The sequence below is a fragment of the Scyliorhinus torazame genome, chromosome 2 (genome assembly GCF_047496885.1).
Source record: "Scyliorhinus torazame isolate Kashiwa2021f chromosome 2, sScyTor2.1, whole genome shotgun sequence".
Lineage (NCBI taxonomy): Eukaryota > Metazoa > Chordata > Chondrichthyes > Carcharhiniformes > Scyliorhinidae > Scyliorhinus > Scyliorhinus torazame.
Window position 1 is genome coordinate 167,332,684 of NC_092708.1, and position 12,686 is coordinate 167,345,369.

General features: G+C 41.8%; 2 protein-coding genes across 2 annotated transcripts in view; one reads left to right on the top strand and one right to left on the bottom strand.

Moving 5' to 3' along the window:
- tbccd1 (TBCC domain containing 1) overlaps positions 1 to 12,686 on the top strand; it is a 115,385-nt gene that overhangs the window by 5,411 nt on the left and 97,288 nt on the right. The window lies entirely within an intron of this gene.
- Positions 286 to 12,686, bottom strand: part of dnajb11 (DnaJ heat shock protein family (Hsp40) member B11) — a 66,452-nt gene continuing 54,051 nt past the window's right edge. Inside the window, exons 8-10 of the mRNA XM_072479515.1 lie at positions 6,580 to 6,691; positions 6,138 to 6,297; positions 286 to 1,876 (exon numbers count right to left, since the gene is read on the bottom strand). Of these exons, the coding sequence (XP_072335616.1) occupies positions 1,812 to 1,876; positions 6,138 to 6,297; positions 6,580 to 6,691 (337 nt within the window). The 3' untranslated portion in view covers positions 286 to 1,811. The remainder of the gene's footprint in view (positions 1,877 to 6,137; positions 6,298 to 6,579; positions 6,692 to 12,686) is intronic.

Consider the following 12,686-nt stretch of genomic DNA (forward strand, 5'->3'; position numbering starts at 1 on the left):
GCTCTTCATTTAGTGTTGGTATATTCAATGTGGGATGACTTCTAAAGCAACCTGGACAAGATAAACCTTTGCTAAAATATCAGTGGATCATCATCATTCTGTGCACCTGTATTATCTAGACAAAAATTATATTTTGGCAAAGTTTTCTATGCAGATTTACTGATTTTAATTGTGAAAATATGTTGGCTTCCCAAAGATGCCTTAACAGCACTAATTATTTAACTATATATACAAAAAACAAAAAAACGCTTTATTTTAAAGAATGTCTACTCTTCACACCAAATCTTTTTAAAATAAATTTTGTTGCATTTTTGTTCAGTACTATGAATTAATGGAAAACAATTAATCAAACCTTGAACAGTAGAAGTTAAAGAAAACAATGGACTGAATTTGGAAGTATACAAATACAAGTTTTGAAAAACATTCAACAGCAACATACAGCATTCTTCTGATCCATTAGCAGATCAATATTTCACAATCCTGATCGATGAAAACAGGATGCTAAAACAATTGCTAGCTTGTATGTTTCAATTAAATGAATAGAAACCATTTTGTTTGGGTTTAACATAATAAACGGAGCTTCACGTGAAAAACAGTTGAATTCATTTATCCTTTCATGCTGTGCACCTGGCCCTTTGTTCTGCTATAACCAAACTAAAGCCTGACAGAAGGATCTTTCTACTCCAACAGCATTGAAGTGTGCAATCAGCATACTATATTTGTCATTTTCTCATTGCTTTAGCATACGTATAATTTTGAGAAGAATATTACTTAGTGGTATCAAGAAAGTAGAAAAATTCTATCACAATATATGTAGAGATCATTCAAGTCAATATTCTTCTTGTAGCTGAACTATGCTAGAATCCATCTTGTTTCACATTTTTTGACTGTACTTTCAACATTTTTGAACAACTTATTTTCAGAAACAACTGAGTTCACTAGACCATTCTCCAATTGAGACAATACATAGAAAAAATGAAATGCAAAAGCCCTGCTGCCGAGGACAGGATACATTTTCTTCCCCAATCAATTTTAGCTTTTGCATTTCACCTTGTAACAATGCTGTTTACTATCTGTGTTTCCATTTGACAATTTTACTCAGGCACTGTACACTGCACAGTAAATGATTAGTAACTTTTGCTGTAGTCACATTCAAACGGTTTCCTCAAAAGCTGGTTTCAGAAAATTTCAACAGCAATTTACAGCCCATTAGTGACAATAGATTAAACCCAAAAATATATCTGAGCAAAATAATGTTGCATTCTTCATATTCCATCAGATATTACAGAAACCAAGTTACGCTGTAACCTCTGGAGCAATATTTGGCCCCCACATATCTCAAAAACAAAACAGAAGTATTCAGTACTTCTGAACAATTTCTATAAAGCTGTGACATTTCACTGAAATCTATGTACTTGTTTCTTACAGCATTCAAAATTGAACAGCCATACACCTAACATTTTACAAGTAACGTAACATCCTTAAAATGAAGAGAAGTTTATAGTTTTCTTTTTCTGTTTGGAACATAAACATTTAAAGACATCTATCCATCTTAAATGCCAACATTTTGTGCTGTTTTGATCATAACCAACCTTTTTTATTAAGGGAAAGGGAGGAAAAGAGAAAAGGGGGCAGAATTTTAAAAAATCATCTTGTGCTGCTTAGAAGCAAACATACAGATTTCAGTTTTTAAAAAGGTTAACAATTCTCTATCCACCCCAGCCCAAATGTACATTCAACATTAGAAACCTCAGATAATAAATAGTTAAATTTTCAGTATCACTTGAAAGTCTGTTTCATTTGTGTTTACGTCAATATCCCTGAAGTCCATTGTAGACTTTCTTCACCGGTCTTTGTTTAAGCAATTGTTTTATATCTACATGATGGAAGAAAAAATAATTATGATGCTATTTTTATGTTTACAATCTACAATGATTTAAGCAAACAATTTTCCCGAACTTCAGCAGACCTCAATATGCCAATATGCCACAGTCCTCACATTGATAGGAATCACAGTTGCACCCACAGTTCACTACAAAAGATGTTGGTCTTTGATTACAAATTTAAAAAAAAAAAAACTAAAATCCTATGTTTAAATGTGATAAAAGGTTAATTTTAATGAATTAAAATTTTTGAATATTCTAATCAAAGGCAACTATTTTCACAGTAAATTCATTGCAGTGTTAATGTAAGCCTACTTGTGACAATAAAGTTATTATTACAACAGTTGAATTACACCAGAAATAATTAGATTTGCTTCATTAACACTCAAAATTTAAGGGCAACATGGTGGCGCAGTGGGTTAGCAATGCGGCCTCATGGCGCTGAGGTCCCAGGTTCGATCCCGGCTCTGGGTCACTATCCGTGTGGAGATTGCACATTCTCCTCGTGTTTGCGTGGGTTTCGCCCCCACAACCCAAAAATGTGCAAGCTAGGTGGATTGGCCACACTAAATTGTCCCTTAATTGGAAAAAAGGAATTGGGTACTCTAAAATTTAAATAAAAGAAATGTTTAAAAGACACTCAAAATTTCAATTAGAACAGGCATTTGCAAAGATTGTCAGGCGCAAGATTTATTTTACAGTACATAGTTAGAAATTATTTTTTCATTCCACGTAAGCATCTACTTCTGTAACGCATCTGCTATGGTCAACTGATGTCAAAGAATCATATTTCCTTAAGTAATCATGGTTAGGGTGGGGGTTGCTCCAAAATTAATGCAATATAAATTGATATAAATCTGTTGCCATGATTATAAAAAACCTTAATTATTGTTTTGGAATGTAATCTTTAAAAAACATTCATGGGATGTGGGCATTGTGGCTAGGTCAGCATTTATTGCTCATCCCCAATTGGTCTTGAGCCACCTTCTTGAACTGCTGCAGTTCATGTGGTGTAGGTACACCCGCAGTGCTATTAGGAAGGGAGTTCCAGGATTTTGACCAAGTGACAGTTCCAAGTCAGGGTGATGTGTGCCTTCGAGGGAACTTGCAGATGATGGTGTTTGGGAGGAATCACGCAAACGTGACACCACTGTTTAAAAAGGTCGGCAGAAAGTGGGTAATTATAGGCCGGTAAGCTTAACTTCGGTTGTAGGGAAAATGCTGGAATCTATCATTAAGGAGGAAATAGCGGGGCACCTGGAGGGAAATTGTCCCATTGGGCAGACGCAGCATGGGTTCACAAAGGGTAGGTCGTGCCTGACTAATTTGGTAGAATTTTTTGAGGACGTTACCAATGCAGTAGATAACGGGGAGCCAATGGATGTGGTATATCTGGATTTCCAGAGAGCTTTTGACAAGGTGCCACACAAAAGGTTGCTGCATAAACTAAAGATGCATGACATTGAGGGTAAAGTGGTAGCATGGGTAGAGGATTGGTTAACTAACAGAAAGCAGAGAGTGGGGATAAATGGGTGTTTCTCTGGTTGGCAACCTGTAACTAGTGGGGTCCCTCAAGGATCAGTATTGGGCCCGCAGTTGTTCACAATTTACATAGACGATTTGGAGTTGGGGACCAAGTGCAATGTGTCAAAGTTTGCAGACGACACTAAGATGAGTGGTAAAGCAAAAAGTGCAGAGGATACCGGAAGTCTGCAGAAGGATTTGGATAGGTTAGGTGAATGGGCTAGGGTCTGGCAGATGGAATTCAATGTTGCCAAGTGTGAGGCAATCCATTTTGGGAGGAATAACAGCAGAATGGATTATTATTTAAACGGTAAGATGTTAAAACATGCTGCTGTGCAGAGGGACCTGGGTGTGCTGGTGCACGAGTCGCAAAAAGTTGGTGTGCAGGTGCAACGGGTGATTAAGAAGGCTAATCGAGTTTTGTCTTTCATTGCTAGAGGGATGGAGTTCAATACTAGTGAGGTTATGCTGCAATTGATAGGGTATTGGTGAGGCCGCATCTGGAGTATTGCGTTCAGTTTTGGTCTCCTTACCGGAGAACCTGAGAAAGGACATATTGGCACTGGAGGGAGTGCAGAGGAGATTCACTAGGTTGATCCCAGAGTTGAGGGGATTAGATTATGACGAGAGGTTGAGTAGACTGGGACTGTACTCATTGAAGTTTAGAAGGATGCGGGGGGATCTTATTGAGACATATAAAATTATGAAGGGAATAGATAGGATAGATGCGGGCAGGTTGTTTCCACTGGTCGGGGAAAGCAGTACTAGGGGGCATAGCCTCAAAATAAGGGGAAGTAGATTTAGGACGGAGTGTAGGAGGAACTTCTTCACCCAAAGGATTGTGAATCTCTGGAATTCCTTGCCCAGTGGAACAGTTGAGGCTCCTTCTTTAAACGTTTTTAAGAAAAAGATAGATGCCTTTCTAAAGAATAAAGGGATTCGGGGATATGGTGTACGGGCCGGAGAGTGGAGCTGAGTCCACAAAGATCAGCCATGATCTCATTAAATGGCGGAGCAGGCTCGAGGGGCCAGGTGGCCTACTCCTGTTCCTAGTTCTTATGTTCTTAAGTTCCCATGCATATGCTGTCCTTGTCCTTCTAGGTGGTAGAGGTTGTGGTTTGGAATGTACGGTCTAAGGATCCTTGGTGAATTGCTGCAGTGCATCTTGTAGATGATGCACACTGCTGCCATTGAGGCATTGGTGAGTGGAGTGCAAATCAAGCAGTTGCTTTGTCCTGGATGTTGAGGTTCGAGTGATGTTAGAGTCGCACTGATCTAGGAAAATGGAGAGTATTCCATCAGACTCCTGACTTGTGCCTTCAAGGTGGTGGGCAGGCTTTGGGGAGTCAAGAGGTGAGTTACTCAGTAGAACTTCCAGCTTCCAACCTGCTTTTGTAGCCACAATATTTATACTATTCTAGTTAGGTCTTTGGTCAATGGTAACCTCCAGAATGCTGAATGATGGTAATGCCATTGAATGTCATGGGGAGCCTACTGGATTCTCTTATTGGAGATTGTCGTTGCCTGACACGTGTGTTGTGAATGTTACTTGTCAATTATCAGCCCAAGCCCTTTTTTTAAAAAAAAATCATTCGCAGGATGCAATCATTGCTGGCTGAGCTAGCATTTATTGCCCACCCCTAATTGCCCTTCATTTCAAAAGGGCATTTAAGAGTCAACCACATTGCTCAGGATCTGGAGTCACATATAGATCAGACCAGGTAAGGACATTAGTGAACGAGATGGGTTTTTAATGACAACGGTTTCTTGGTTATCATTCGACTCTTAATTCAAGATGATTTTCATTTAATTCAAATTTCACCATCCATGTCTCTGGATCACTAGTCCAGTGACAATACTACTATGTCACTGCCTCCTCCGAATGTTGTCCAGATCTTGGTACATGGACTGCTTCAGTATCTGAGAGTTTGTAAATGGTGCTGTACACTGTGCATTCAGTGATCTTCCCCACTTCTGACCTTATTGTGGGGGGAAAGCAGCTGAAGATGTTTGGGCCTAGTACACTGACTGAATTCTTGCTGTGATGTTCTGGGATTGAGAAAACTGATCTCCAAAACCATAACCATCTTCCTTCATGCTTGGAGAGGGGTTCTCCCTGATTCTCAACTATTAAGATGATAGATAGCGAACTAGATGGATCTTGGATTTTCTTATCCCCATCCCCATGTTCCTCCCACTGAATTTTGCAAATGATCGTATGGTGACTTTGCATCAGCAATCAATAGTACTGGGGACAGGTGAAATGACACCACAATGAAATAGGGAAAGGGGAAAGAGTACAGACTAACACTTGACCAAAATTACACAGCAAGGGCCTGACATTCTCGGGTATTTCTTTTCCTTAGTGACAGCAATACTCATCTCTTCGCAAATATTGAAGAGAAAAAGGAATGTCATTTCACAGATGTGTTCAGAATGTAGCTTGGTAAAATACTGATGCTATTTATAAATAAATAAATAACCTTTATTGTCACAAGTAGGCTTACATTAACACGGCAATGAAATTACTGTGAAAAGCCCCTAGTCGCCACATTCGGGTACAGAGGGAAAATTCAGAATTCTGAGCTGGTACTGGAATTGAACCCCTGCTGCTGACCTTGTTCTGCATCACAAACCAGCTGTCTAGCCCACTGAGCTAAATCAGCTACTGGCTAAACCAGCTTCTGTTTGACAACAGAAAAGAACACGATTCAACAAATTAATACTTGCCTTCCTTCTGATCACCAGTAAGTTGTTCCCTGGGAAATTCTACATCAAAAGTTATTATTAGGGAACCTCTAATATTGTTGTTGTCAAAGTTTGGCAGACCCTCTCCTTTCTTCCATACTTTTGCACCTGGTTTTGTAATCTTGTCTCTCATTACGTGGACCTGAGAAAGGAGGCAAAATAAAATAATTTTTGAAAGAGATAAACATCAAATTTCCAAATGTAGGTTTACAATGTACGTAAATTTACAACTTCACAGAAATTAACATTATGACAGATGTTGTGAACACTCCTACACTGTGATAACAAAATAAAATTAGATAAAAATTTGCTAGAATGATCTGCAACTACCATAAAGCATAAATCAGCAAGCACACAATTCTCTAGTCTCAATAAAGACAATTCAGAATTTAACAAATAAAGCCATATATTACAATCCTCTTACCTTGTGACCATCCAAATGTGAAATAACCATTTCGAAACCTATCAGTGCTTCCACTAATGAAATTGTGACATTAGTATAAAGGTCATCACCCCGTCTCTCAAATATTGGGTGTCTAAAACAAAGGACAGTTATTAATGCGAATCAAACTAATTTTTATTAGTAATGATGTTAAGAAATTATTTATCAATGACAACATTATTGCAAGTGCTTTGCTGTAGTCTGCATTGTCGTTGAGATTTCCTGGAGATGCAGTCAATTTCTGATGACTTTTCCAGAGTTAGATAAACTTATGCTGCCAAAGGCAAGAGCTAGAGATTTACATTCAGCAACCTATCTATCTATAGAAATATTCCTCAACAATTACGCTATTGTGCGTTGTGTTGTTTGGCTCTTTATCAAGTATTTGATATTAATTGGGGTTCCAGTGACATAGTGGCTGTATTACTGGACTACTAAAGCAAAGGCTTGAATTAATGATCTGGAAAAACTCATTTGCTTCATTAATATCCTTTCAGGGAAGGAAATCTGCCATCCTTGCCTGATCTATCGCTACAGCAATATGCTTGACTCTTAACTTGATCTTATGGGGATCTTGATCAATTGGGCCAGTGGACTGATGAATGACAGATAGAGTTTAATTTAGATAAATGCGAGGTGATGCATTGGTAGATCAAATCGGTTAATGGTAGGGTGTTGGGGAGAGTTATAGAACAAAGATCCAGGAGTACAGGTTCATAGCTCCTTGAAAGTGGAGTAACAGGTGGACAGGGTGGTGAAGGCGGCGTTCGGCATGCTTGGTTTCATTGGTCTGAACATCGAATACAGGAATTTGGACGTCTTGTTGAAGTTGTACAAGACTTTAGTACGGCCACACTTGGAATACTGTGTTTAGTTCTGGTCATCCTATTATAGAAAGGATATTATTAAACTAGAATCAATGCAGAAAAGATTTACTAGGATGCTACTGGGACTTGATGGTTTGAGTTATAAGGAGAGGATCGACTGGGACTTTTTTCCCTGGGGCATAGGAGGCTTGGGGTGATATAAATTGGACTGTTCAAGAGATTTGTGGCTTTTTCAGGCTCTAATAAATTTGGTGAAAAGTCAATGTTTTGAGAGTGTCTTCTCCAGGGGCTGGGGGTGGGGGGATTCCATTTTGGGTGGCAACAACCCACTTTAGGTACTTGGGGAGTGCAGGTGGCTCGGGATTGGGCCCGGCTTTGTAAATTGAACTTTCTGGTGGGCAGGGTCAAGGCAGATCTATCAAGGTGGGACAGTCGTCCTCATCGTTGGCAGGTCGGGTGCTGGGGGTTAAGATTAAAATTTTGCCGCGGTTTTTATTTTTATTTGAGTGCTTACTGATCTTTTTTGCCAAAATCGTTCTTTATGGGGGTTTATAGGTTGGTTTTGTGATTTATGTGGGTAGGTAAGGTGGCAAGGATTAGAAGGTTGGTACTTCAGAGAGGGTGACAGTCGGGGGGCTTGGTCCTTCTGAACTGGTTATACTATTATTGGGCAGTGAGCGAGGAGAAGGTGCGGGGTTGGAGCAGGGAGACGGGCTTTCTGGGTGAGAATGGAGGCAGGCTGCAAGGGGTCGTGTAGCGTGCGCTGGCAACAGTGCCGCTTCTGTTTGCTCCCGGGGTGTTTTCGAGTCCTGTGGTGGTGGCCACGCTGAAAATATGGAGACAATTTCGGCAGCACTTTAGGTGGGGGCGGGGTTGAAGTTGATGCCGATCCGAGGGAAGCACAAGTTTGAGCCAGAGGATGGATGAGAGGTTTTGGGGTTGGGAGGAATGAGGGGTGATGGAGTTGAAGGACATGTTTTTGGAAGGGCGGTTTGCAAGTTTGTAGGAGTTGGGGGAGAAGTTTGGGGTCCCACATGGGGAGGGGTTCAGGTACATGCAGGTGCGAGATTTTGCGAAGAAAGGTTTTTACGAACTTTCCGGTGGCACACGTTGCTAGAAGGGGTGTTGTCGCTGATGGGGGTGGGGGGAGAAGAGGTTAATCTCAGTGATCTATAGAAGGATTTTGGAGGAGGTGCCTCTGGGGGGGGTGAAGGATCTGGGAGGAAGAGCTGGGGATGGCACTGGGGGAGGGTTTTAGTGCGTGGTGCTGCGGAGGGTAAATGCCTCAACCTCGTGTGTGAGGCTGGGGTTGATACAGCTAAAGATAGTACACAGAGTGCACCTGACGAAGTCCAGGATGAGCCAGTTGTTTGAGGGGACGGAGACTATTAATCGAGTTCTTGCAATTAGAAAAGGTGAAATTCCCTTTAAAAGGGGCTAGTGAGGGGTTCCATAAAAGATGGTATTTGTTCGGGCAGCATGGTGGCACAGTGGATAGCATGCTGCTTCACGGCGCCGAGGTCCCAGGTTCGATCCAGGCCCTGGTCACGGTCGGTGTGGAGTTTGCACATTCTCCTCGTGTTTGCGTGGGTTTCACCCACACAACCCCAAGATATGCAGGGTAGGTCGATTGGCCACGCTAAATTGCCCCTTAATTGGAAATAATGAATTGGGTATTCTAAATTTATTTTAAAAAGATGGGATTTGTTTATACTACATAGCGGGGAGCTGGCTTCCGTTAACTGCTAGGGCCGTGGGGAGGGGACGAGGTGAAGAGGTTGGTTGAGGTGTGGGGGGGCGGGGAGGGGGGGGGGGTTCAGGGGTTGGTGATGGGTTTGTTTTGTTTTAAGTCATGTGTGTTAAATGTAAAAATGTTAAAATTTGAATAAAAATATTTTTACAAATAAAAACTGCAAACAACTAAGTCAATTCATAGAATCAAACAGCACAGGAGATTATTTTGCTACTCATGCCTGTCGAGCTCTTTCATTTAGTCCTACTCCAAGCTGTTAGACCATATGACCATAAAACATAAGAGCAGAATTAGGCCATTTGGCCCATCGAATCCGCTCTGCCATTCAATCATGGCTGATAGGTTTCTCTTCCCCATTCTTCTGCCTTCTCCCAAAAACCACAATCCCATTTTGTTTTATAAAACATTTTATTAAGGTATTTGTGATTTTGTAACAGTAACAGAAGAAACAGTGTACACACAAATATAAATATAGTGCAACGGCCGTCTTCCTCCCTCACAGGTCCCATCTTTCTTACACACTAATCTAAACTAAACTAAACCCCAACCCCCCCCCACCTCCCCTCTCTGCTAACGGTTAATTTTCCCCAAAGAAGTTGACGAACGGCTGCCACCTCTGGACGAACCCTGACATTGACCCTCTCAGGACGAACTTGATTTTCTCCAGACAGAGAAAGCTAGCCATGTCAGTGAGCCAGGTCTCTGACTTCGGGGGCTTGGAGTCCCTCCAAGCTAATAGTATCCGTCTCCGGACTACCAGGGAGGCAAAGGTCAGAATGTCTGCCTCTTTCTCCTCCTGGACTCCCGGATCCTCCGACACTCCAAAAAACGGCACCTCTGGACTCAGTCCCTGATCCCATTATTAATCAACACACTTCGCCTTTTGAAGTACATATTCAATTTCCTTTTGAAAGTTGCAAACAAAACTGCTTTTGTCAATCTATCAGGTAATACGTTCCAGATCAGAACAACTTAAATTCATTTTCATGTTATTGCTAATTATTTTAAGTCTATGACATCGAGGGCAGCACGGTGGCACAGTGGTTAGCATTGCTGCCTCACGGCACCGAGGTCCGAGGTTCGATCCCGGCTCTTGGTCACTGTCCGTGTGGAGTTTTGCACATTTTCCGTGTTTGTGTGGGTTTCGCCCCCACAACCCAAAGATGTGCAGGGTAGGTGGATTGGCCACACTAAATTGTCCCTTAATTGGAAAAAATGAATTGGATACTCTTACGTTTATTAAAAAAAGTCGATGACATCTGGGGCTGGATTCTCCGCCCCGCTGCACCACATTTCTGTTTCAGCACGCCGGCGAGATGCTCCGTTTCACCAGCTGGTCAATGGGGTTTCCAATTGTGGGGCAGCCCCACGCCGACAAAATGGAGCATCCCGCCGGCGGATTTTTCAGCCCCCGATTACGGACTCCCCTGCCTGTGGAACGGGCACATCTCCCCTTCTATTCTTATTAAAACTCCTCATAATAGTGAGCATCTCAATTATATCTTCTCCCCCCACAACCTCTCAACCTGGAGGAAAACGTCCTTAGTTTCTTTAGTCTGTCAGTTCCCTCTTCTCTTTAGTGGGTGGAATTCTCCCATCTGAGACCAAGTCCTGTGGGCAGGCGGGAACATGGGAGTGTTTCCTGCTGTGGACGCCAGCAGGAAACCACACCATATCTTCTGATGCCAACCTTATTAATTATGCAACTGAGTGTTTTGCACCGTATTCCGTGGCAGGCAGGCTGTCGTACCAGGGCAGAAACGTGGCTTACCCACTATTGAAGAAAAAAGATGGACCTCCTCCAGGAACATTGAGGCTGGTAGATGGACCTCCTCAATGACACTAATTCTGGAAGATCATCCTGTAAATGTTCCTCCCATCCACTGATGCGGTGTTCCGGGATCCACGGTTGCTTCGGCTTCCATTCCAAACTCTGGAGTCAGCACCCAACATTGTTCAGTTGAGTCCTGACATTTGCCCACCAAGTTGTTCCAGACATGTTTAAGACTGCCCTGTTTTTGCATTGGCGCCGCGGAGAATTTGGTGTGGGGGGAATATTCCGGTCGGGTCTATATCTTCATCCCATTAGTCGGATGTAAATCAGTTTCACACCAGCATTCAGCACTTCAGTGAGTCAGAACTTCGACAACTCAAAATGGTAAAGTCAAAGCCCTTCTGTTCATCTTCCAAAAAAACCTCAATATTCAAACTCCCAATTTTGCCCCTTTTCTTGTTCTCAGGCTAAATCCAACATTGCACAAAGTTAGTATTCTAAATGACTTCACAGCCAAAATTAATTCATAAATGATTTCATAGCCATGCTAAAGATCACCTACATCACCTACTTTAGGCCTGGTACAGAAACCTGCATACACATCTTCGTCACATCTGTTCTAAATCTGGTGAATACATTTCTCAGTCTCCCGAGCTTCACTCCAAATACCAACTCATGCAAAACTCCACTGGCCTCAATCAGCTGCCATACTCCATCATTACAAATTGTTTCAGCCCAGTCAGGAGTTGCTCTTATATTCTGGCTTTCACAGTAATTTCATTGCAGTGTTAATGTAAGCCTACTTGTGACAACAAAGATTATGATTATTATTATAAAAAAGTCCGCAGCTATCTCAGCCCTATGCTCAGGCTCTTTCTAAACTCTTCACTTCAACTATTTGCCCACTTCCTTCAACCCCCCCCCCCCCCCCCCAAGTAATTTTAACAAATAATGCAAAACCACAGGAATGTTACAGCTCAGCAAAAATGTCTCAAAATGTATGGATGCAGAAGGAGACAGGAGAACAGCAATAAGGCTGACTCAATACCACTATTACACTCAACTTGGTATATCTACACGCACCACCAGAGAACAAGAAAAGGATATAGCCATGAAATTTGGTGAAAAAAGATGCACACCTTTCCACACAGCAATTGCTCGCACCAATCATGAAAATTCAGGATAAGTTCTTCACCCTATGTTCAGCTGCGCACCAGTACATATCTCCCTCAATTCCAGCAACACCAGATGCACCAATTACGCACTGTAACCTCCTCCCCTCGGATACCAGATCCATCTGTACCCCTGTAGGAACCAATCAAGGATTCTTTAACCCCATAACAAAAAAAAGAAAAAATATGAAGTAAATTTCTGAGAATCCCAGTTGTAGGAGGATATTTTATATATACACACCACGAGTCTCAACATAGCCCCAACCTCAGGCACAGTACAGGACGATCATCATTCCACATATTTATACCGAGAGGACTAGCAGCTAGATTATAGTCAGTATGGTCACCCAACAACATAATCAAGATAGGATAAAAGAACATGGGAATGCAACCACGAGCAGAGGGGCACAGGACAAAAAGGACCAGGGTATAACCACAGGTCCATATTTCTCCAGCGATGCTCATCACCATATAAAGAAGAAAATACAAAGCTGCTCATTCAGACAAGGGAACATTCCAACCGTAAAGGCAGCAATAGGATATCAACTATATTGCCAAACCCA